General features: G+C 44.0%; 2 protein-coding genes across 3 annotated transcripts in view; one reads left to right on the forward strand and one right to left on the reverse strand.

Annotated features, from left to right (window-relative positions):
* Positions 1–818: 818 nt before the first annotated feature.
* On the reverse strand, positions 819–1283 carry LOC143746227 (histone H2B-like). Its single transcript, XM_077237990.1, has one exon. It carries the CDS (start codon positions 1237–1239, stop codon positions 865–867), a length of 375 nt encoding a protein of 124 aa, XP_077094105.1. The 5' UTR covers positions 1240–1283; the 3' UTR covers positions 819–864.
* A 9725-nt stretch (positions 1284–11008) lies between these two features.
* The window catches only part of LOC143746220 (ELAV-like protein 2), a 38677-nt gene continuing 23015 nt past the window's right edge, over positions 11009–26670 (forward strand). The window contains exons 1-3 of one of the 2 annotated variants that reach the window (XM_077237981.1): positions 11009–11143; positions 14530–14704; positions 19116–19219. In XM_077237981.1, coding sequence (XP_077094096.1) covers positions 14545–14704; positions 19116–19219 — 264 coding nt within the window. In that variant the 5' untranslated portion in view covers positions 11009–11143; positions 14530–14544. The remainder of the gene's footprint in view (positions 11144–14529; positions 14705–19115; positions 19220–26670) is intronic. The other variant, XM_077237982.1, reaches the window with a different exon arrangement.

Here is a 26670-nt window from a genome sequence, read left to right on the forward strand (position 1 = left end):
ATATTGAAATTAAATGTGATTTCATGTGTTTTTGAGTGAAGGAAACATCTGTTAATGTTTAATGTTCTGTTATGTTTGACATATAAAAGTTTATATTATGTTGTAGGTTTGATCCTTGTTGTGCAGAAGAGTAGGGCTTATGGTGAGACTGTGAATAACTTTGTTCATTGAGAAATAACTTTGCTATAATCATTGATTCATCTCAAATATCATACTATCAATTACCATAATTTTAAGTAGCACATAATTTTTATTATATATATTGAGAGAGAGAGAGAGAGAGAGAGAGAGAGAGAGAGAGAGATTATCCCGCATAATAATGCTGAAAACACTAAACTTTCATTATGCCAAAGATAAACAAAAAAAGCTAGCTGTAGACAACAGCTGCAACTTTTCACCCATTCAAAGGGTAAGTTCGGCGTTTTACAAGTAAAGCACTGTTTTAAGATCGTTTCGGATTAAATCGAACGGTTAAGATTAAAATGTGGACACATGCTGCTGTTCCGAGAGTTTTAGTTTTTTGCGTGAGCATCAGTGAACAACCCAGACCACTCGGTGAGTTCCCCGTCTTTGTAAACTGAAGTTAAATGCGTTTTTATGAATGGTTGCTCCAGTGCCCCTATGAAACCATTGCATAGATGGGGGGGGGGGTGCTAACACAAAAACCTAAAATTCTCGGGACAGCAGCATTTGTCCAAATTTTAATCTTAACCGTTTGATGTTATCAAAAACGATCTTAAAACAGGGCTTTACTTGTAAAACGCCGAACTTACTCTTTAAAAACCATCTACAAGCATCATCAGCTCTTTTACAGGATGTTGTGAGTGGCTCTTAAAAGAGCCTTTGTGTGAGCGCCTCTGGCCTCTACTTGGAGCTGGTGTACTTGGTGACGGCCTTGGTGCCCTCAGACACGGCGTGTTTGGCCAGCTCTCCGGGCAGCAGCAGACGCACGGCGGTCTGGATCTCTCTCGACGTGATGGTGGAGCGCTTGTTGTAGTGAGCGAGACGAGACGCCTCACCGGCGATGCGCTCGAAGATGTCGTTGACGAAAGAGTTCATGATGCCCATCGCCTTGGAGGAGATGCCGGTGTCAGGGTGAACCTGCTTCAGCACTTTGTAGACGTAGATGGCGTAGCTCTCCTTCCTGGACTTTCTGCGCTTCTTCCCTCCCTTCGCGGCGCTCTTGGTGACGGCCTTCTTGGAGCCTTTCTTAGGCGCGGGCTTGGCTGGTTCAGGCATGATGAGGAATGATCTCAGAGCTGACGAGTCAGTGTGAAGAACTCAGCAGCGACACTGAGGCTTTTATTCACTGCACTATGCTAATTTACAAGGAGACACGGAGACCTTCTGATTGCCTGTTTTCATTGGCCGAACCCGTAAACTCGTGTTTCATTGGACAACTCAAAGCATCACGAGCGGTACGAGGGCCAATCACAGGCGGTTAAATGATAGCCCCGCCCAGCGCCCCATGTTTGAACGACAGCGTTACCTTTGTTTCATTTCTCGCTCTTTTTAATTATAGATTTGAGTAATATTTTGATAAAATAAGCGGTTCTCGACACATATTTTGCACCATTGTTTAATTCAAACCCCTTATAATCATACCTTTTATTCATTCACAGGATGCATTTTTTATATCGATAATTACATTTGTACTATTTAAATTGTGAATTCTTGATATTAAGAATCCACTTTTTCTAGTAGCAATGTCTATTTCTGATATCAGGAATCACATTTTCATTAGTACTAGTTAAAGTAGGGAGGATTGTAGTGGGAGCACTGGCTCATGGGTCTGGATCGGCTGTGTGTGTGTGTGTGTGTGTGATGATGATGATGATGATGATGAAGAAACCCTAAAAAACTGAAAACTTATTTTGTATCAAGTTTTTGGAAAACTATGAGTTATTCGCTATATTTATGTGTAGGCCTATATATATATATATATACGGTATATGAGGATTGGTGTTTGGTTTTGCGGTAGCTGGTATCCCAGATAGCAAAAATTATTTGGCCCAGATCTGGCCCAGACACTTTGTAAGTTCTGGGCCAGATCCGCGCAACGGACCTGGGCCGGTGTCTTTTGGCAGAACGGGCCAATACCGGCACGGTTCCGTTTTTTCCTCATCTGGACCAGAACTGGGCCAGCTCCGGATTTCTTTATGGCGATTTGGCCCAGATGTGGGCCAGATCTGGTCCAGCTCTGTTTTGGATCTGGTCCAGAATCATGCCGGATCAGGGCCAGCTCATTTTGTAGACTGTACACACAGACACACTCGCTCTCTCTTTAAGAAGTACACATATCTAGAATTTCAAGAATCTTCTCACATGATGAAATGCTTAGGCGTTGAAAGTACTGCTATAGAAGTTTACACTACAATGTACACTTTACACTAAAATACCACCTGTGTTAGCACTAATTCACAGCCACTACTTCACAATAATCATGCATTAAAAAATTTTTTTTGACATATTCAAGGGCTTTCTTTTGATTTTATCCTTCCATTTATTACACAAAACAATGCAAAAACAGTGCCACTGTGAATCTTTTTTCTTTTAATAATTTTTGCACAAGAGTTAAAATCAAAGTTCATAAACCACTTAAGTCTCTACTTGCTGGGCTTACATCATTTTCACAAAGTTTCAAACAGTGGTACACAAATAGTTAAACAATCTCAGAACTTTTCTCAATGTATATTTTAAAGAATACATTTACATACTTGTGCTGTTAGTAGTAACATAAGCCTTGTGAATTTATTTGTCCCAAAAAACAAGGTCTTTTCTTGAGTAGCAAAAAGCTGCATCCCAAACATGTTAATATCATGGACTGCAAATCCATCAAGAACCGAACAGAAGGGTAGGAAAGCCATGGAACTACAAACCCCTTCACACGTGCCATTTAATTCCCATGAGGCATCTGCAAACAAAAGACAAAGAAAAAAGCTGTTAGTTTTGAGATATATTGAAGCAGCGTTCAGAGACAGACTATTGATTGACTATAAATGGACCTATATTGGCTAAGTTGAGTAGTATTGTCTGTATTTGGGCTAATAATGTAATATTATGACACTGCTGTTTTTTATTTGTAAACTAGTCTTTAAGACGAAAACAGTAGATACTCATGTAATTACCATTAAATGAGAAATCTGACTGCTATGGGGCTCAACATTATGTCTCTGATTGGCCATTGTGTTCATGTGCTCAACATATATGTCTGTGATTGGCTACAATGATCAACGTTTCAAAAACATGTCGTCTTCACCAAGCGCTTACCACTGATATATGGATCCGCTGATAGACGCCTGCTTTCAAACACTGTGTAAGTGCTCAATGAAGATGACATGCTTTTGAAACGTTGATCATTGTAGCCAATCAGAGACCTATGTTGAGCTTGTCAGAGCAATGGCCAATCACAGACTTAAATGTTGAGCGTGAGAACACAATAGCCAATCAGAGGCATTTAAAAATGTGTTCAACAGCGCTAAAAATGCTAGAGGGAAATGCTGGAATTGTCTCAATTGAAAAAAAAAAATTGTACCGATTTGGTACCGAAGTCGTTACTTTTGACCACACTAGTTTAGACACCAGCGGGTGTTTGAAATAGCTTCCGATTGCCATCTGACGGGGATTCTGTTCACCATAAGGCAGAAATATATTTATATTGGATGCTAAAGGCAACTTATGCTAACCATTACCATAATAATTACACATTATGCTGCAAATTAAAATGACCAGATTTTTTTTTTAATTTGGTAATTTTACAAGAATAAATGCAGTGGGGTTTGCCACTATTGTAATGTTATACTGATGAAAAACAGTAATAGCTAAAAACACAAACTGCCACTAAGGAGGCTTTCACACCGGAGGAACCTTTTCATAGTTAACGTTAGACACATCATAAACTAATGAACATGTGAGCTTAATGTTCTGCACGCATCTGAATTAGACTTTGAGAAATCTTTCCATTAGTTCTTGGGGAAGCACCCTGATGGCTTGTAAATTGTGAAAGCCCCCCTTATGCTGCTTCTATCTGAAATATAGCTCAGTTAATGCCTCAGTTAATGCCTCAGTTAATGCCTCAGTTAATGCCTCAGTTAATGCCTCAGTTAATGCCTCAGTTAATGCCTCAGTTAATGCCTCAGTTAATGCCTCAGTTAATGCCTCAGTTAATGCCTCAGTTAATGCCTCAGTTAATGCCTCAGTTAATGCCTCAGTTAATGCCTCAGTTAATGCCTCTTTGGCTCTTGCACGTTCTTTGCGGCCGCCGCCACGGTTAGCGGCAAGATTAAACCAACGGATGGCGTAAGAATCTCTATGTCAGTATCTGCTGCACCAGTAGAGGACTGGTTACTCCTTACAGCTCCTGTTGGAAAAAAACAAAAAAAGTGCCATAAACATCTCCAACTGCCCCAAACTAATAAGCTCCTAATTGATAGTTCTTCAGTAATGTAGATAATTAAAGGGATAAACAGGTATTTCAACGATTTAAATATTAATTTAAAGGGAAACATACACCGGGAACAAAATCAATACCTGTGGCACCTGAAGATACATTGAGGTTTTATTGTTTTGCCGGTATACAGTGTGTTTTTATGACTCTCGAAGTGAGGGTAGCATTGACTTCCATTATAAGAATCACAGAGGAACTGACTGTTTTCAGCTAAACATTTTTACTGTTAAACTGAAGAAGAAGAAAGACACACATCTTGAATGGCCCTAGAGTGAGTAAGTTAACAGCAAATATAAAAAAAAAAATTGGGTGAACTATCCCTCTAAATTGATCAGAATCAGATATCACAAAAGTAGTTTTATGTTTGATGGGACTGAATTCCTAAAGTAAGAAATTAATTTTAAGAAATAGTATTATCTTAGCCATAAATATGATTTAGGTTGTGAAGATAGTTTACGAAATACTCTAACACTCAACTTCTCGGTATTATATCATACTTAGCTGCTACCTGCCAAAAGTTTGGAAACGTTTACATTTTTTACATCAGTAGGCTAAGTTAACGTTACTTATAAAATCTCTTTTAAAATGAGGGTCTTGCGGGAGACCTTAGCTAGGTTGACATAACGTAATTAACGCAAGCCTATCACTGACATTAACGTTACCACACAGCACATTTAAAGAAAATAAAAAATGTATAATAGTTCATAATAATAAATAGAAGAAGTTAAATTCGTCAATTACAGTCTTCTGGGCAGTCTTCATGTTAGCATGCTCTCCTCTGATAACAGTCAGCTAATACTATTCAAAACCGACCAAAGGAACAAAAAAAAAAACTTTTAAGTTAACGAGTAGACAACATAATCAAGAAATTCATTCATTAATAGCAGTTTGAGCTTACCTTGGTGAAGTTTTTGAGGTAGGATGCCCGCGAGTTCCGACTGCTGCCTCCTCTTCGTTCTGCAGAAAGAAAAATCGTGCGCTCGCATCACGGATACGGCCCGAATCTGCTTTGCGACTGTTGTTCCCGCGCACTAAAACCCGGGCCCGGGCTGGATCCGTATTAGAGCAGTGAAACGGACGTGACTGTAACGCGGATTTGCCGGTTTAGAGACGGATCCGGCTCGGAGTCGCCTGCTGTCTGGGATGCCATACGGAACCGTTGCCACTGAACCTGCTTTAACGACGACAGTGGGGCTCGACAGCCTTAGTCAAACGGGTCGGCGTGTATGGTTGGGTTGCGGAGGTGTCGTGTGCTAGTCGACGAAACACTGAGGACGGAAGGTGCCCACTTGAAGACCCTAGAGATGTTCCCTACTCCGCTCAATCCTGAGGGTTGTTATGGGGGACCGCACTGTGGTTGCAGGCGTTGTGTGTGCAAATACTTTTAACACCAAGTCAAGTCATCCTCATTTATATAGCGCTTTTAACAATGTAGATTGTTTCAAAGCAGCTTTACAGAGATAAACATATAATTTAAGGTAACAGAGATTGGTTTGGTTTTATAGTGGCTCTTGAAAAATGTTTTTTTCCAGCTAAAGTTAGTTTTGATTGATTCACTTCCGTCTAAATGATCATTTGTAATTAAATTAGGGGCCGCTAAGACGACACCGTTCTCTCTAAACAGACTTTAAACGTGAACCTGTGATAGACGCTGATGGCGTTCACATGCGCATTAAGGATTGATTCTATAGTTATGTGCGTTTGAATATATGTGCGCAGGTTTGTAATTCCTTACAAACCATGCCTAAACAAACTACTTGTCTTGTCTATAAATTTTGATGCAGAATTTGTATTTTATCTTATCACTTTGGGTAGGTACGCGAACCGAAAAATTCCACAAGGCTTTATCTGTAGAGTGGTATAGGGATCCTCCATAGGGAGAGGCTAGTTGGCACTTCAGCACTGCATTGTCATCGGGTCCAGGCGAAAGTCCTTCGTCAGATCTGGATACGGCCTGGATCCGGCAGGCTGCGGGAAAACCTCGGGATAAACAAAGACACTAAAATTAGCGTAGATGCCATTCTTCTTATGATGTAACGAGTACATCAGGATTTGAGGGAAGTGTTCCCAGTTCCGGCTGACCTAATCTAAGCAGCCTAATATTGAATTATAGAAGACAGACAGAAGGAGATTCACGTCACCAGATGGAAAGAAGCGTAAATGGATGGAGAAGCATAGGTTACTGTAAAGCTACGTCTTAGTTGATGCTTATCTTGGCGAAAGCCGAGTACAAATCAGCATGAAGTTTTAACATCTACTCTCGTGTAATGGAAATCATATATATATATATATATATATATATATATATTTATATTGATGCTATTATGAATGTAATATATACTAGTTGAATAGGCCTACATTGTGCTCCTCTTTATGTGTATGTTGTTATTGTTCTGTTATGCAATGAAAACAATTAAATAAAAGAAACGAGTGGTTCTGTACTTCATGGCTGCATCGAAACCTCGACAGAGACTTTAATGCAGCGGTTTAATGTTCGATAACAACATGACAACCAGCTGAATATTTCATTCATACAGCACTAACCTCTCTAGAAATTAATCAAAAATGAGAAAAGTTGGTCAAAATGTACACTTTATACAAACTGACCTCCAACCTCAAATTTCAGACGCCATCTTTATTTTTAGCTCCACGGAGCGCAAAGGATTGTGGGATATCAAAGGATCATCTCAGATAAAGATCTCAGGAGTCGTGATTCGGTCACAAACTGTGTTTATGTGGAAGGGTTATTATTATGGACAGTGTTGTGCAAGTTACTTCCAAACTGTAATACATTATACATTACTTTACTGTAATTTAAAAGTAATTTATTACCTTACAATATTAATGTCTCAGAATTGTAGTGCGTTACATTACTTCTGTATTACTTTTGAGTTACTTTCACCAAAATAGCTATAGCCTACTGTAGTAGAACTTAACATTCTAAGGCGGTAACGATATGCGATATGAAACCGGAATCGCGACACTCAGATCCACGAACCTGCAGAATCGCGACACACTCCTTCCAACTCCCAGCGTTATCCTTCCGTCCAGAGCCAATGCTACCACATCTTTAAATTATAGTAGCCTATTATTTGAGTTTTGAAATTAACATTATAAAATACGTAGACCTACACCACAAAACTAATTGAGGATAAATTATTTAAAAGTGGGGAATTCCAGCGTTATGGACGTGACATTTGCAGTCAAAACTTGAAATATAAATTCTCAGAAAATGTATTTAATACCAATATATTGAAACGTCTGTTTATCCATATCATACCACCTTAAAAGAGTCCAGACATTAGAAACATATCAGTCTACACATGCGTTTTATATTTAATATGATGGAAATACACACGCATTCATGCTTGACAAAAAAAATATTTAACTTTTAGGAGGCAAAATATTTTTTTGTAATTATGTGAATTACACTGCGCAAATCAAAAGTAATACGTACCCACCGGATGAAGAAGGGTTGGCTCTCCGCAGAACATAAAATATTCATTTTATTTTATTTTTCGTGTTCGCATTTATGAGGAAAAAACAATGTACGTGACAGTTCTCCGTTACAGCGACGGCTCTGAAGCGGCACTAAAAGACTGTTTTAAAACTTTCACAGAGACCTCAAACAGAAGACACAAAGCATTTCTTTAAAGTGAATTTCGATTTGTACTAATTGTATCTTAATTTTAATCAATGTTTCATCAACCAATTGCCTGGATTTAATAAATAAGAAGTAGATATAGCAGACAATAGATAATCACGACACGGATGCGCCTGTGAACTGGAGCTCATCTCATAAATTAACCGAAACTCAGCGTAGGCCCTATAGGCTATAAGGTAGCCTAGCCTACTTCACAGACCTGAAAAATATATATATATATTGAAATGTCTACTTGTAAACAGAACAATTCAAAACGAAAGAAAACGGACTGCTCTCTGCTTATCTGTATGAAATGTGCATTTCTCTCTGGCGCATTCACTAGCCTACTGCGAAGGTCGCGAGTCAGCAACGTCAACTTCATCTTTATTAATAAACAATTAAAATGTCTCCTTGCTATATTTGACATAGTCACCGGTTCTTTGTGACAGCTTTTAGTTGCTTTCCTTACATCATGTTACGTGAACGCGTCACCACCGCATCAAAAACATGATTGCGTGATGAAAACAGGAAAAATACCACCTAAACATAGCCTAACTGTTTAGAAAGAAAACACAGAACAAATGGAGTAGCCTATCACATACGTCCATCTCACGAATGTACAGTCTTCTTCATGCCATCTTCACCCATTATCCGCTTTTCCACTGGCCAGCGCGAGCACAGAGGCCGAAATCATGCCTCACGGCGCTCCTGTAAGAAATAAAGCGCTATAAAAAATATATCAGACGCTGCCATTTAGTCTTTATTTACAAACTTGGACACCACACGCGGCTATTGACTGACCACGAACAGGTAACTTAGCCTACTTGCATTTTTCATTCCTTAATGTCTCGCGGTCTTGGTGTTTTTTTGTTGTTGTTTTTTTACAATTAAAACTAAAAGTGTGTTGTAACGCAAGCGTAACTGAACATGTAATATTGTAAAATATTACTGAAAATGTATTAGTAATGCTTACAGCAAAAAGTAATATGTTACTGTAATGCATTACTTTTGTAACGCGTTAAGCCCAATTTATACTTCTGCGTCGAACTCACGCCGTAGCTACGTCGTAGGCTGTGTGTAGCGCGCGTACCCTGGCGTGCACCTCCCCAAAAATGTAACAGCGCGGCAATTCTACGCGGACGCAAGCGCTGTGATTGGTCTGCTCAAACCGCTCCCTCGGGTTTCACATGCTCCCTCTGCGTTCGTCAACGCGGACAACGGCACAGAAGTATAAATTAAAACCAATGCGTTGTCTACGGCGTAGAGGCTCCGGCGTAGGTCTGACGCAGAAGTATAAATCAGCCTTTACTCCCAACACTGATTATGGAAGGACATCAGGGGCCTGTTTCAGAAAGGAGGTTAAGTGAAAACTCTGAGTATGTTAACCCTGAAATGAGGGAAACTCTGGGTTTTCCGTTTAAAAATGGGAGATCTGTCAAACCCGAGGAAGCAGGGTAAGTCAAGCCCGTTTCTGAAAGAGTGGTGACTTATACTCAGAGTCAGTTACCATGGTGACTTATACTCAGAGTCAGTTACCATGATGACTTATACTCAGAGTCAGTTACCATGGTGACTTATACTCAGAGTCAGTTACCATGGTGACTTATACTCAGAGTCAGTTACCATGGTGACTTATAGTCAGAGTCAGTTACCATGGTGACTTATACTCAGAGTTAGTTACCATGGTAACTTACTCTGTGAACCTAACCTGGTCGGGAGCAGGTTTACTTCCGTGAGCCCAGAGTTTATTTCGGTCTCCTCCCCTTTTTTTAAAGAGGAAGCGGTGTTTAAACACCTCATGGATTGTTTCGGGACATTTATTCATTGCTGTTTTTACCGCTGTTTTTTCAATTTTGTTTAATAAGATGAAGTCTATATAACTCCTTAACTGGCAACTGAAAATACAGTAGATTAGAGTTACTAAACAAATTGTAGTTCTAAACAAATTCTACAGAATTAAAATGTGGCATTTACTGAAAATCCCTGAAGTGTGTTCATCTGTGCACCAGAAGTTGACGGGACGGGGGGATTATCTGTCCTAATTTCTGGTGTATTGAGTATGCTAATTACAACTGCCTGGGGTTCTGTTGGGACAAGGAGGCAGAAGACAGACATTACCATCAGAATCTGACCAACGAAAAACCCAACCGAAAGTAAAATAAATGGAAATATCAAAAATAACCTATATAAAAAATAACACATATGTAGACCTTTTACATTTTATGAAGGCCGTTGTATCTTCGGGAGTGACTGGCTCTGATGAAGTCCCGCAGACAGAAATGCTGCACTGCTAGACACTGAATGATAATGGCGTTTTATAGTTTTGGTGTACGCGCTTAACTCAGAGTCAGGCAACTTAGAGTTGATTGAACTAACTAATTTCAGCTGATCTGTAACCGAAAACTCAGAGTTTCCCATCTCAGGGTAAGTCAACTCAGAGTTCAAGTTTTAACTCAGAGTTGGTTGAACCTCCTTATTGAAACAGGCCCCTGGACTTTACCAAACACATATTTATTGGTAAATAAAGTTAAAGAAATAACCTTCAAAGTCTTACACAGACAAGTTTCTTGTTGAATTTAAAAATTGATTTGAGCTGTTCATTTTGCAATACATTGGTTTTGGTTTTACTATTATACCCTCAAAAAAAGGAAAGAACACTCTATTATGAAGTGTGTGTGTGTGTGTGTGTGTGTGTGTGTGTGTGTGTGTGTGTGTGTGTGTGTGTGTGTGTGTGTGTGTGAACGGGATCGTTTTGACAACGTCTGGTTTGTAGGCCTACGCGAAAAATGCAAAGAAAAAAACAACTTTTCCTTTTTAATAAATGACCCTGAATCCAGTCCTCATCACACCTTGATCCGCCGCACCTGCTGGTTCACGCAGGTTCCGCCCTCGCGCTTCACATCGTCCAATAGCGTGTGAGGAAATCGTAACGAGACTCCATGATTGGCTCGTTCACATGCCAGTCTTCTTAGAGCCGCTGTTTCCCGCCATCGCCCAGCCTTACTGTGCGCGCGCGCTGATCAGTGCACACCGGTGATATAAACCCACATCAGGTAATAAAGCGATTTATTTAATCTATTTTACATTGGGCAGTTCTTTTTACTATTTTTAATATAAGTGTTTCCTCTCTAAACGTAAAAGCTGTTTAATCCGATTTGTTTGTGAGAACTTGCAGTGTTTAATGTTTCAGTTGGTAGCTTTATAATGTACATTTACAGTGTATTTCTACAGTTAGTGCGCGTGTTTCTGAGGAAAGCACTAGTTCAGTTCCTGTTTATACACCTGAGGTTACCCGTGTACTCGTGTTTGTATCTGTCTGAGTTATTCAGCCGAGTAAACTTGTATCTCTATTTAGCCGATGTTTTTCTGTGGTTTATTTATCTGTAGTTGTGTAGTTTTGGTTGTGGTGAACTCTTAACAGAAGTTAGCCTGTTATTAGCGTCTGTGTTTAACCCTGCCGATGCTGGAGTTAGTGAAGCTTTCCAAACACTGATTCATGAAGCTTCGAATCATTTACGAGTCTTTCGTTGTGAATCAGTGGCTCTAAAGGCGTGTCAAACTCCGTCACGTGACTTCACCGGCCGAAGGAACGTCACGTCATACTATAGACCTTATGCACCAGAGAATAGTGCGCGCCGTCATCTTTAGAGTGTCTTTGAACTTCCGTTTTTGCGGTCGCTCTGTATATTTCTATGGCATCGCTGTCCAGGAGTAATTAGCTGGTGAAGTGGATTTACTTATTGTAGAGTTAACAAAAGTTATAATGAGCATTGTAATGTTTATCATAAGTAAAGCAGATTTACTTTTTTACGAGCAGTTGATTCATACCTATGCGAGATCGCTGTGAAAATACAGACCGGAAGTCAAATGACAACGAGCGCAGCGCTGAAAAGGGGCGGGGCTACATAAGGTCTATACTGGCATGAATCCGTTTGTGCTCTATATATATATATATACACAACCGCACACACACATATATACACACACACACACACACACACATATAATCTCTCTCACACACACACACACACACACAATCATACATCTTAATATTTGGTTTCACATTTATTTACTACACATTTCTCAATATTGTTCAATGTTCAATATTCACAACATCAGTCTTTTTGAACTAAACTGATGATCATTTATCGTTGCTTTGGCACAAAATGCATTAATTACATAGTGAGAAATTAATTTATGTAATTTGAAATAAGACACAAACTCTATGAACCTACAGGCTTATCTGCACATTTATATAAACGTTTAGATTCTCTTTTCAAAACTTTTAAACTGATGTTCAAAACAGAACAAAATACAAAACTGAATTGGAGGAGAGCAGGGGCGAATCCCATTATTCAGAAAAACTTAATTTTAAGAGAGAAAGTTTTCTACAGATATATATTTTTGCTCATAAGTGTGATCTATCAATATCAGGTGGTATTTTGTACAAATGTTCAAAGTGACATTATACTGAAGTCGTTACATAAGTCGCGCGAGAGAGCCGTTGTCATGTATCCGTTCGAAACCGCTTCACAAACGGTCTTCTCAACCACACTATCATTATTTCTGTCTTACAATCGTTCATATTATAACAGAAGTAAAAGTAAAGTAGAAGTAAAGTTTCCGATTCTTCTTCCTGTATCCAAAGACAACAACAGCCGCACGCGGATAATGAAACAAAATATTGTACCCGACCCGCTTCCTGACCCGCGTTTTTTAAAAGTAGTAAATGCTCATCGTAGCGTCATTGGGCCACAGACGTAGCGTCATTGGGCCACAGACGTAGCGTCATTGGGCCACAGACGTAGCGTCATTGGGCCACAGACGTAGCGTCATTGGGCCACAGACGTAGCGTCATTGGGCCACAGATGTAGCGTCATTGGGCCACAGATGTAGCGTCATTGGGCCACAGACGTAGCGTCATTGGGCCACAGACGTAGCGTCATTGGGCCACAGACGTAGCGTCATTGGGCCACAGACGTAGCGTCATTGGGCCACAGACGTAGCGTCATTGGGCCACAGACGTAGCGTCATTGGGCCACAGACGTAGCGTCATTGGGCCACAGATGTAGCGTCATTGGGCCACAGACGTAGCGTCATTGGGCCACAGACGTAGCGTCATTGGGCCACAGACGTAGCGTCATTGGGCCACAGATGTAGCGTCATTGGGCCACAGACGTAGGCTATCAAAGGTGTAAATCGCATCGCAAGAAGCACACATGACAAAGCCAGCACTTTGGTCATCATCTTTCATTGCCTCGCCAGTTATTCAGCCAATAAAGTGTAGGCCTATGTATTTCATAGAAAATTGTGTATAGTACTATATAAATTACAAAGCTTAAATTGGCATCTTTATTTCAAACGACCCGACCGACTGCGACCCAAACATCATTAAAAATATATTTGGATGACTCGTAACCGCTCCTTTTGGACCGCGCATCACTGATGAGCATATTCGGGGTTTAGCCGGTGTTTACGTGGCCGTGCGCGACCGGGTTATTGCTAATATTCCGGTTTTCAACGGGTTATTGGCTGATGTAAACATACTCACTGAATCATTCACTCAACGTGATTAATAAAAAGAAAGTAATTTTATTCTATTTTTCAGCAGTTGTTGTCTATGGGAGTAAGCAGTAGCTTCTGTGGTCACTAAATATTGAGTATACTACAACATGTATTATGTGTGTGTGCTGTTGTTGTGTTGTTGTTGTGTTGTTGTTGTGTTGTTGTTGTGTTATTGTTGTGTTATTGTTTGGTGGTTGTTGTTGTGTTGTTGTTGTGTTATTGTTGTGTTATTGTTGTGTTGTTGTTGTGTTATTGTTGTGTTGTTGTTGTTGTGTTGTTGTTGTGTTGTTGTTAGGGTTAGGGTTAGGGTTATTGTTGTGTTGTTGTGTTGTTGTTGTGTTGTTGTTGTGGTTTGTGGAAGTTTTTCAGCTGGTGTTTCATAGAGGCGTGAAACTAAAAACCTGTTTTTATCATTTCAATTAAAAGCTAATAACTGAAATCTTGATTGGAGTTTTGTGGTATTTAGTTTTGTATGTTTTACACTCATATTTATGTCACTGCGCTTGATTTAAACAATGATCTTTAGCTGGGTCAAAAATAGTGCTCTTGATTAATCATGATCTTCATTTGAATGTTTCTTAAAATCCCAACTTTGATCTTTTACTGTCGGTTAGTGTTTTCTGCCGAATCGACGGCATAAGAAATCATGTTTTACAGTCTAAAGCGAAAGTGTTGTGCCGTGAAAATCATGTAAAGAAACGCACACACTCTCCTATTGGTCACTTTAAAATGAATAGTTCCGCATTTCACAGCTTGTTTTTTGCTGAGAATCATCTCTAATCTTGTTTCTCCGATCCTCAAATGTGACACGTGACGAGGTCATGTTTGAATGGTTAATCTGATGTCACTTCCTGTTTTGGTCACATGTCTGAAGCAGGTGACCGTCACCATGGAGACGCAGGTGTGTGACGGGTCGATCGTAGACGACAGCAAAACTAACCTGATCGTGAACTACCTCCCGCAGAACATGACGCCGGACGAGCTGAAGAGTCTGTTCGGCAGCATCGGCGACATCGAGTCCTGCAAGATCGTCAGGGACAAGATCACAGGTGCGCTGACCCAACACACACCCGACCCAACGCACGGCACACCCGACCCAACGCACGGCACACCCGACCCAACGCACGGCACGGCACACCCGACCCAACGCACGGCACGGCACACCCGACCCAACGCACGGCACACCCGACCCAACGCACGGCACACCCGACCCAACGCACACCCGACCCAACGCACACCCGACCCAACGCACGGCACACCCGACCCAACGCACGGCACACCCGACCCAACGCACGCACCACCCAACGCACGCCACACCCGACCCAACGCACGGCACACCCGACCCAACGCACGGCACACCCGACCCAACGCACGGCACACCCGACCCAACGCACGGCACACCCGACCCGACCCAACGCACGGCACACCCGACCCAACGCACGGCACACCCGACCCAACGCACGGCACACCCGACCCAACGCACGGCACACCCGACCCAACGCACACCCGACCCAACGCACACCCGACCCAACGCACGGCACACCCGACCCAACGCACGGCACACCCGACCCAACGCACGGCACACCCGACCCAACGCACACCCGACCCAACGCACGGCACACCCGACCCAACGCACGGCACACCCGACCCAACGCACGGCACACCCGACCCAACGCACGGCACACCCGACCCGACCCAACGCACGGCACACCCGACCCGACCCAACGCACGGCACACCCGACCCAACCCAACGCACACCCGACCCAACGCACGGCACACCCGACCCAACGCACGGCACACCCGACCCAACGCACGGCACACCCGACCCAACGCACGGCACACCCGACCAACGCACGGCACACCCGACCCAACGCACGGCACACCCGACCCAACGCACACCCGACCCGACCCAACGCACACCCGACCCAGCGCACACCCGACCCAACGCACGGCACACCCGACCCAACGCACACCCGACCCAACGCACGGCACACCCGACCCAACGCACGGCACACCCGACCCAACGCACGGCACACCCGACCCAACGCACACCCGACCCAACGCACACCCGACCCAATGCACGGCACACCCGACCCAACCCAACGCACACCCGACCCAACGCACACCCGACCCAAACCAACGCACACCTGATAGGGGTGGGGGAAAAAATCGATTCTTAGATGCATCGCGATGCGGACGTGGACGATTCTGAATCGATTCATAAATGTCAAAAATCGATTTTCAAAAAAAAAATTTTTTTTTTTTTTAGATATGTAGCCTATTTCTAATGACGTAATATTGACGGAACGCAAAAGACGGAACTCTGAAGCGCGGAAGTGCAGTGCCCGGACCGTCTGTCTGTGGCGTGTGGACATAACAGAGACGCGATGGCTGAGCGCGAAATCCAAACACCCTCCTCGTTAAAAGCTGACGACGTGTGGAAATATTTTGGCTTCTATGAAGTTGAAGGGGGAAAGGAGCTGGACAAGAGCCACACTAGTTGTAAGCTTTGTAGAATAAAACTAAAATATTTCGGCAACACGACAAATATGAGAAGCCATATGACACGTTTCCACCCAGAGGAGGAAAAACACTCGGCTGTACCGGAGCCGTTTCTCTCTATGGCTCTGGGCTGTACCGGTGTTCAGACGATTTCTGCTGCCTTGTCGAAAAATGCTACCCAAACGCGAATCGATCATAGATAATGTTGATTCATTCTCTATTGTTTCCATAATGGTGTAAATCTCACAATATTATAACATCGTTATTTCATTTTAATCAGGGTTAGTGTATGGGGGGCATATTTGGATATTTTAAATGAACTAGCAATTATCACATTTGATATAACAAGTAAAAATGATATTATTATATGAAATAAAATTATAATAAAATTCGAAGTTAAGAGTACAGTATAATATACTGTTTTTATTTTTAAAACGGTGTGAAAAGTAAAAATTATCATCAAATATTCATTTTTGACCTGTCAAAGTTTCCTACAAGTATCCACAGCAAGGATGCATAGATTTATGGGCGTGGTAAGCAGAAGAAAAATGAGTCTGCACATGCACCAGTAAGTAGCACATCTCGATGGGTAGCATGAATCGTCAGAACACCTGTTGTTGTTATATTATTAATTTACTACAAGTATGCTGCTAGTTCAGGCACACATTTATTTTCCTGTTGGTTCTTTGCAATGTTAATAAAATATATTGTACAATAATTCTTTATGGGTCATTACTTTGTACTTTTAAAGCAAAGTATTTATATTCACACACACACACACACACACACACAAAAGATTCAGAAAATCACACCCGACCCAACCCAACGCACACCCGACCCAACCCAACGCACACCCGACCCAACCCAACGCACACCCGAACCAACCCAACGCACACCCGACCCAACGCACGCCCGACCCAACGCACGGCACACCCGACCCGACCCAAATCACACCCGACCCAACGCACACCCGACCCAACGCACGCCCGACCCAACGCACGCCCGACCCAACGCACGCCCGAACCAACCCAACGCACACCCGACCCAACGCACGCCCGACCCAGCGCACGGCACACCCGACCCGACCCAAATCACACCCGACCCAACGCACGGCACACCCGACCCAACCCAACACACACCCAACGCATGGCACACCCGACCCAACGCATGGCACACCCGACCCAACGCATGGCACACCCGACCCAACGCATGGCAAACCCGACCCAACGCATGGCACACCCGACCCAACCCAACGCACACCCGACCCAACGCACGGCACACCCGACCCAACCCAACGCACACCCGACCCAACGCACGCCCGACCCAACGCACGGCACACCCGACCCGACCCAAATCACACCCGACCCAACGCACGGCACACCCGACCCAACCCAACACACACCCAACGCATGGCACACCCGACCCAACGCATGGCACACCCGACCCAACCCAACGCACACCCGACCCAACGCACACCCGACCCAACCCAACGCACACCCGACCCAACCCAACGCACACCCGACCCAACCCAACGCACACCTGACCCAACACACGGCTGACCCAACGCACGGCTGACGAGATAGACGACACCAACTACAGTGGATGAGTCCGGCCTGGTTAAAGCTGTTGTAAATAAATGTTTTAGCGCGCGTACGCTAGTGAAGATGAAGCCGCTTATTTCGAGACGCCTAAACCTCGATCTGAAGCTGCGTGTCGTCGGCTCGTTAAGTTCTTAAACGACTCTTTCAAGGGAATCGTTTCCGTTCCATTGGAACGTATATTTTCTAGGGCTGCTGGATTATGTCCAAAATCATAATCACGATCATCTGATATTGGTCTATATTAAAACCTCGATTATTTAACACGATTATTGGTGGGTGATATGATCAAATACAAATATCGTTTCATGATATGAGTAATGATATCAGTGAATACTTAGATATTGATAATTCATCAAACTAATACGAGGTTAACTAATGTAAATAAAAGGTCAATACGAATAAAGAAACTAATTACAAACAAAACCGACAAATAAATACAACAGAACAGAAACACAAATGAAATAAACGGTGCTTTAGGTTTTTCAGGAAGATGTACGAACAGTGTTCAGATGCGTAATAAGAAACTCAAAGTAATCAGATGTAAAATAGCACTGCATAGTCTTCGCTGTATGATTAAATATAGATTAATGCGTGTTAAAGTTACGAAAGTTATCCAGTCGAGAACAGTGAGTGATTTTATCTGTGTTTGTTTGATTCACATGAACAGGAATATTAGTGCTGTCACTTTAAGAGCTGCACGGATCCAATATACTGATACACACGCTTTATATAATATATATTACTGTTTACATTCACTTAAGACCAGGTCAGAAATCTAGATAAATGGGTTATTATGGAGATAAATGGGTTATTATGGAGATAAATGGGTTATTATGGAGATAAATGGGTTATTATGGAGATAAATGGGTTATTATGGAGATAAATGGGTTGTTATGGAGATAAATGGGTTATTATGGAGTGGAGACGGAGCGCAGAACAACAGAAGCGCGATAATACTGACTTTTGTTTTATTAATTTATAAGTTCTGTCATTATTTTTCAGTTACTCGGACTGTTTTCGTTTCCCCATGGTATCCAGGTATTTTAGTCTGGTATCGAAACAATAATTTTGGTATCGTGACAACACGATTATATTTATTGGTCCTATAACTTTTTATTTGTTTCTTTGTTGTGACTGGGTCTTCAAGGAGCTTCACTAGCATTAGCTTGGCTAGCGCTAGTCGTCGTGATTTTGAGATATTTGAGGCCCTCATCAGTGAACGAGTAGTTTAATAATATCTGAGTCACTGACGTAAATGAGTTCAAACAGTCACATGACCTGCCGCTTCAGATCCATAGTGTGTGTGTGTGTGTGTGTGTGTGTGTGTGTGTGTGTGTGTGTGTGTGTGTGTGTTTAGGTCAGAGCCTGGGTTACGGGTTTGTGAACTATGTGGAGCCAAAAGATGCAGAAAAAGCCATCAGTATTTTAAATGGACTCAAACTGCAGGCCAAAACCATCAAGGTAAGTGTGTGTGTGTGTGTGTGTGTGTGTGTGTGTGTGTGTGTGTGTGTGTGTGTGTCCAGGTGCCCGTCCCAGTGAGTGTGTGTGTGTCCAGGTGTCCGTCCCAGTGAGTGAGTGTGTGTGTGTGTGTCCAGGTGTCCGTCCCAGTGAGTGTGTGTGTGTGTGTGTGTGTCCAGGTGTCCGTCCCAGTGAGTGTGTGTGTGTGTGTCCTGGTGTCCGTCCCAGTGAGTGTGTGTGTGTGTGTGTGTTGTCCAGGTGCCCGTCCCAGTGAGTGAGTGTGTGTGTGTGTGTGTTGTCCAGGTGCCCGTCCCAGTGAGTGTGTGTGTGTGTTGTCCAGGTGCCCGTCCCAGTGAGTGAGTGTGTGTGTGTGTGTTGTCCAGGTGCCCGTCCCAGTGAGTGTGTGTGTGTGTGTGTGTCCAGGTGTCCGTCCCAGTGAGTGTGAGTGAGTGTGTGTGTCCAGGTGTCCGTCCCAGTGAGTGTGAGTGAGTGTGTGTGTGTGTGTTGTCCAGGTGTCCGTCCCAGTGTGTGTGTGTGTGTGTGTGTGTGTCCAGGTGTCCGTCCCAGTGAGTGTGTGTGTGTGTGTGTGTGTGTCCAGGTGTCCGTCCCAGTGAGTGTGTGTGTGTGTGTGTCCAGGTGTCCGTCCCAGTGAGTGTGAGTGAGTGTGTGTGTGTGTCCAGGTGTCCGTCCCAGTGAGTGTGAGTGAGTGTGTGTGTGCGTCCAGGTGTCCGTCCCAGTGAGTGTGAGTGAGTGTGTGTGTGTGTCCAGGTGTCCGTCCCAGTGAGTGTGAGTGAGTGTGTGTGTGTGTCCAGGTGTCCGTCCCAGTGAGTGTGAGTGAGTGTGTGTGTGTGTCCAGGTGTCCGTCCCAGTGAGTGTGAGTGAGTGTGTGTGTGCGTCCAGGTGTCCGTCCCAGTGAGTGTGAGTGAGTGTGTGTGTGCGTCCAGGTAGGGCTGCACGATTAATCGAATTTTAATCACGATCACGATTTTGGCTCCCCACGATCAAATTCGCGTGATCGAGCGATATTTAAAATGCGTCATTGCGTTCCTTATCAAAGCTTTTTGTAAGCTAATCTAGGCTCTGTAAACCACTGTCTGATCACGTGATTCCATGCACCGCGCGCGCGCAGCTTGGTTGACAGTCACAGAGAACAGAGTAACGTATAACAGATAGCGGGTCATAAGGCTATAAACAAAAAAAACAAAAAAAATGTCTAACGTAGCAGAGGGCGAGGCTGAGGAGCTTGTACCGAGAATCGGATCGTCATCCATTGTGTGGAAGCATTTTGGGTTCAAGGCAAGTGACACAAAACAACAACAGGTTATATGCAAAGAGTGCCGCAAAGTTGTGTTGGCGCCACAAAGCAACACAACGAACCTCTTTAACCACTTAAAAAAAACCCATAAAGTTCAATACGATGAATGTATAAGGAACAAGAAATGCATTGCAAAGACTAATCATCCCACATCAACTCAGACATCCATTGAAGCAAGCCTTTTTAGCGCATCGCCATACCCATCCACCTCCCAAAGACACAGTGAAATAACGAATGCAGTCGCATTTTATTTGGCCAAAGACATGTGCCCAATAAACACGGTGACAAACGAAGGCTTCAAATTCTTGGTCAACACTCTGGATAAACGATATGTGATCCCCTCGCGCAATTATTTTTCCAAGGTGGCACTACCTGCGATGTACAAAAAACGCAGAGGGGAAATAGAGAGTGATCTTGCCAATGTACAGTACTTTGCAACTACAACGGATCTTTGGTCAAGCAGGACAATGGAACCGTACATGAGTTTGACAGTTCATTACATCGATGAGGATTTTGCAATGAAGAGTCGATGCTTGCAAACGTCTTTTTTCCCGCAAGATCACACGGGAGAGTCAATTGCCCAGGGTCTGAGGGAGGCGATGGCCTCTTGGAGCTTGCAGGAGGAGAGGCTTGTTTGCATTACAACAGACAACGGAACTAATGTGGTTAAGGCAGCTTCTCTAAATAACTGGACTAGGCTACAGTGCTTTGGCCACAGACTACATCTAGCAATAGGTGAGTAAAAGTTATATTAACCCTTACAAACTGCTGTCCCTGCTGTAAATATTTATTACATTAAATATATAAATTTAAAATATAAATTTATATTTTTTTCCAAAATATATTCCAATATATTCTTAGCAAAATATACTTAAATTACTCCGTAATTTATGGTCATACAGAATAAAATAAATATGAAAAAATAATCTGTAAGATGTCTACTTTTGTATGTATCTACTTACAATAAAAAAAAACATTGTGCTTTTGTAAAATTGCAAACATGCATGATCAATATATCGTTATAAACATGTAATTGTCTTCTTTTAAATTCTCTAATTAAAAGTGAAAACAAATATTCTCTGTTTATGTAATCTGTATGAAAAGAGAGATGTCAGTCTAATGTGAAACCGCCCACGGAGAGCGCGCGCTATTCAAACGCAAATTATCTGAGGTGATCCATCAGATTCATGTACTTTATGCTTTGAGGAATAAGAATAGCCTAATATTAATAATAATACTGGAGAAGTTTACCTCAGAAGTGTTGGTTTTGGTTTCATTTCGAGGAGCAAAATGAATTAAAATAATTGTATATTAATTAAAAATATATAATTAATTAACCATTTATGCTATATTTGTGATAATTAATTTTAGTTAATCAGTGCCTATTATGTTAATGTGTGTGAATATGTTACTGATAATAACAATATAGCCATAACAACTGTTATTTCTGCTAGTGTTGAGAAACCAAACAGTTTTACTCATGTTGTCTGACATAGGATTGAACTAACTTAAATCTTGAATAATATGATTGTGGTTGTTTACCAAATATTTGGTTTAATTTGGCATATTATTTGTTCATGTTCTTTCTTAGAGTATGCAATGAGAGATCCTCGGATTGACCGAGCAGTGGGTCTCTGCAAAAAGCTGGTAAGCAGTTTCTCGTACAGCTGGCGACGTAAAAAGCAGCTAACAAAGGCACAAATAGAACTGAAGCTTCCAGAGCATACACTGAAGACCGAGTGTCCCACAAGGTGGGGATCAAGGCAGGCTATGATTGCACGAGTCCTGGAGCAGCAGAGGGCAATATCTCAGGTCTTGTCCGATGACAGAAAAGCCCGACACCTCATCCCCACTTGGCAGGACATAGAAGTTCTTGAGGCCATCAATAAATCCCTCAGCCCTCTGTCAGAATTTACTGATGCGCTTTCCAGTGAGAAGTATGTCAGCGTTTCCTTTGTGAAGCCAGTCCTCCACCTTTTCAGATCCTCCATCTTGAAAGTGAACGATGATGAGACAGACCTAACCTGCACCATCAAGACAAAAATCCTGAGCTATCTGGATGAAAAATACAATGACCCTCTGACACAAGAACTGCTTGATCTGGCTTCTGCGCTTGATCCACGGTTCAAGCTGAGCTACGTCAGTGAGGACAATGTTGCACAAATTCATGCCAGACTGACTTCTGAAATGGCGAGGACTGCACCTGCAACCATGGCTGTAAGTAATAATATTGATTTTAGATTCACAGAATGTATGATAAATTAATGATTTTTTTTAAGTGGATTAAAATGATATGAAATCCAGTGGTGTAATGTACTCTCTGGAAATGAGTCTTGAATAGATTTAGATTATTAGGGCTATTCATTATTCATATCTTATTTACTACACACTTCAAGGAGATGGGCCCAACTGATCCTCATAGTGAGACTGCTGAGGATGCCAATGCACCCACAACAAAAAAGAAAAAGACTTTGGGGAGTTTCTTTAAGACTGCTGCTGCTGAGGGAGCCACACAAAGACTCAGTCCTCTCCAAGAACAACAAGCTATATCTTCTGAGCTTCAGTCGTACCTACAATCAGGTAACCTAGACAGTGAGGAGGACCCGCTTGACTGGTGGAGGGAACATCAGAGACTCTTCCCACGTCTCTCAAAACTGGCGAAGAAGTACTTGGGCATCCCGGCTACAAGTTCTCCCTCTGAGAGGGTGTTCAGCACAGGGGGGAATGTGGTGACCTGCCTTCGCTCATCCCTCAAGCCAGAAAATGTCGATAGGCTAGTGTTTCTTTCCAAAAACCTGTAAACTAGACTTTTCTTCATAGTTCTGCCGTAAAATGTTCTCATTTGTTTACATTCTGTTATGTTATATTTGTTTTTTATCGACTGTATATTTTGTGTTTTATTCACATCCATTGCAGGTACAATGCAAGTTAATATTTTGCTTCCTTAAATACTGTATATTTACACAATGGAAAATAGTGCCCTGTTGAATTTTTTTTTTTTTACATTTTCTTTATGGTTTTATTTTGTTTTTATTTATTCTTTAAGGAGATGCGCTGAATTTTGGTAAATAAGAAGACCTATTTTATTTTAATGCACATATTTGTTCAGCAGCAGGAATGTAGCACAAAATGGATGTGAATGCAGTTATAATTAGACAATAAAATTTGTTTTGGTTAATCAACAAATAATCGTGATAATTAATCGTGATCTCAATTTTGATCAAAATAATCGTGATTATCATTTTGGCCATAATCGTGCAGCCCTACGTCCAGGTGTCCGTCCCAGTGAGTGTGAGTGAGTGTGTGTGTGCGTCCAGGTGTCCGTCCCAGTGAGTGAGTGAGTGTGTGTGTGTGTGTGTCCAGGTGTCCGTCCCAGTGAGTGAGTGTTTGTGTCCAGGTGTCCGTCCCAGTGAGTGAGTGAGTGAGTGTGTGTGTCCAGGTGTCCGTCCCAGTGAGTGTGAGTGAGTGAGTGTGTGTGTCCAGGTGTCCGTCCCAGTGAGTGAGTGAGTGAGTGTGTGTGTCCAGGTGTCCGTCCCAGTGAGTGTGAGTGAGTGTGTGTGTGCGTCCAGGTGTCCGTCCCAGTGAGTGTGTGTGTGTGTGTGTGTGCGTCCAGGTGTCCGTCCCAGTGAGTGTGTGTGTGTGTGTGTCCAGGTGTCCGTCCCAGTGAGTGAGTGAGTGTGTGTGTGTGTGTGTGTCCAGGTGTCCGTCCCAGTGAGTGAGTGAGTGAGTGTGTGTGTCCAGGTGTCCGTCCCAGTGAGTGTGAGTGAGTGTGTGTGTGCGTCCAGGTGTCCGTCCCAGTGAGTGTGTGTGTGTGTGTGTGTGTGTCCAGGTGTCCGTCCCAGTGAGTGAGTGAGTGAGTGTGTGTGTCCAGGTGTCCGTCCCAGTGAGTGTGTGTGTGTCCAGGTGTCCGTCCCAGTGAGTGAGTGAGTGTGTGTGTGTGTGTGTCCAGGTGTCCGTCCCAGTGAGTGAGTGTTTGTGTCCAGGTGTCCGTCCCAGTGAGTGAGTGAGTGAGTGTGTGTGTCCAGGTGTCCGTCCCAGTGAGTGTGAGTGAGTGAGTGTGTGTGTCCAGGTGTCCGTCCCAGTGAGTGAGTGAGTGAGTGTGTGTGTCCAGGTGTCCGTCCCAGTGAGTGTGAGTGAGTGTGTGTGTGCGTCCAGGTGTCCGTCCCAGTGAGTGTGTGTGTGTGTGTGTGTGCGTCCAGGTGTCCGTCCCAGTGAGTGTGTGTGTGTGTGTGTCCAGGTGTCCGTCCCAGTGAGTGAGTGAGTGTGTGTGTGTGTGTGTGTCCAGGTGTCCGTCCCAGTGAGTGAGTGAGTGAGTGTGTGTGTCCAGGTGTCCGTCCCAGTGAGTGTGAGTGAGTGTGTGTGTGCGTCCAGGTGTCCGTCCCAGTGAGTGTGTGTGTGTGTGTGTGTGTGTCCAGGTGTCCGTCCCAGTGAGTGAGTGAGTGAGTGTGTGTGTCCAGGTGTCCGTCCCAGTGAGTGTGAATGAGTGTGTGTGTGCGTCCAGGTGTCCGTCCCAGTGAGTGTGTGTGTGCGTCCAGGTGTCCGTCCCAGTGAGTGTGTGTGTGTGTCCAGGTGTCCGTCCCAGTGAGTGTGTGTGTGTGTGTGTGTCCAGGTGTCCGTCCCAGTGAGTGTGTGTGTGTCCAGGTGTCCGTCCCAGTGAGTGTGTGTGTGTCCAGGTGTCCGTCCCAGTGAGTGTGTGTGTGTGTGTGTGTCCAGGTGTCCGTCCCAGTGAGTGTGTGTGTGTGTCCAGGTGTCCGTCCCAGTGAGTGTGTGTCCAGGTGTCCGTCCCAGTGAGTGTGTGTGTGTGTGTGTCCAGGTGTCCGTCCCAGTGAGTGTGTGTGTCCAGGTGTTCGTCCCAGTGAGTGAGTGTGTGTCCAGGTGTCCGTCCCAGTGAGTGTGAGTGAGTGTGTGTGTGCGTCCAGGTGTCCGTCCCAGTGAGTGAGTGAGTGAGTGTGTGTGTGTGTCCAGGTGTCCGTCCCAGTGAGTGTGTGTGTGTGTCCAGGTGTCCGTCCCAGTGAGTGTGTGTGTGTGTGTGTGTGTCCAGGTGTCCGTCCCAGTGAGTGTGTGTGTGTCCAGGTGTCCGTCCCAGTGAGTGTGTGTGTGTCCAGGTGTCCGTCCCAGTGAGTGAGTGTGTGTGTGCGTCCAGGTGTCCGTCCCAGTGAGTGTGTGTGTGTGTGTGTGTCCAGGTGTCCGTCCCAGTGAGTGTGTGTGTGTCCAGGTGTCCGTCCCAGTGAGTGAGTGTGTGTGTCCAGGTGCCCGTCCCAGTGAGTGTGTGTGTGTCCAGGTGTCCGTCCCAGTGAGTGTGTGTGTGTCCAGGTGTCCTTCCCAGTGAGTGTGAGTGAGTGTGTGTGTGCGTCCAGGTGTCCGTCCCAGTGAGTGAGTGAGTGTGTGTGTGTGTCCAGGTGTCCGTCCCAGTGAGTGTGTGTGTGTGTCCAGGTGTCCGTCCCAGTGAGTGTGTGTGTGTGTGTGTGTCCAGGTGTCCGTCCCAGTGAGTGTGTGTGTGTCCAGGTGTCCGTCCCAGTGAGTGAGTGTGTGTGTGCGTCCAGGTGTCCGTCCCAGTGAGTGTGTGTGTGTGTGTGTGTCCGTCCCAGTGAGTGTGTGTGTGTCCAGGTGTCCGTCCCAGTGAGTGAGTGTGTGTGTGCGTCCAGGTGTCCGTCCCAGTGAGTGTGTGTGTGTGTGTGTGTCCAGGTGTCCGTCCCAGTGAGTGTGTGTGTGTCCAGGTGTCCGTCCCAGTGAGTGAGTGTGTGTGTCCAGGTGCCCGTCCCAGTGAGTGTGTGTGTGTCCAGGTGTTCGTCCCAGTGAGTGTGTGTGTGTCCAGGTGTCCGTCCCAGTGAGTGTGTGTGTGTGTGTGTGTGTGTCCAAGTGTCCGTCCCAGTGAGTGTGTGTGTGTGTGTGTGTCCAGGTGTCCGTCCCAGTGAGTGTGTGTGTCCAGGTGTTCGTCCCAGTGAGTGAGTGTGTGTCCAGGTGTCCGTCCCAGTGAGTGTGTGTGTGTCCAGGTGTCCGTCCCAGTGAGTGTGAGTGAGTGTGTGTGTGCGTCCAGGTGTCCGTCCCAGTGAGTGTGTGTGTGTGTGTGTGTGCGTCCAGGTGTCCGTCCCAGTGAGTGTGTGTGTGTGTGTGTGTGTGTCCAGGTGTCCGTCCCAGT

This window comes from Siphateles boraxobius, unplaced genomic scaffold (assembly GCF_051911475.1).
Source record: "Siphateles boraxobius isolate OS27281-9 unplaced genomic scaffold, OSU_SipBor_1 214, whole genome shotgun sequence".
In the NCBI taxonomy this organism is placed as follows: Eukaryota; Metazoa; Chordata; class Actinopteri; order Cypriniformes; family Leuciscidae; genus Siphateles; species Siphateles boraxobius.

What these genes read in the sequence shown, in the direction of transcription:
- LOC143746227 (XM_077237990.1), bottom strand. Translation starts at nt 1,239, where the DNA reads ATGCCTGAACCAGCCAAGCCCGCGCCTAAGAAAGGCTCCAAGAAGGCC.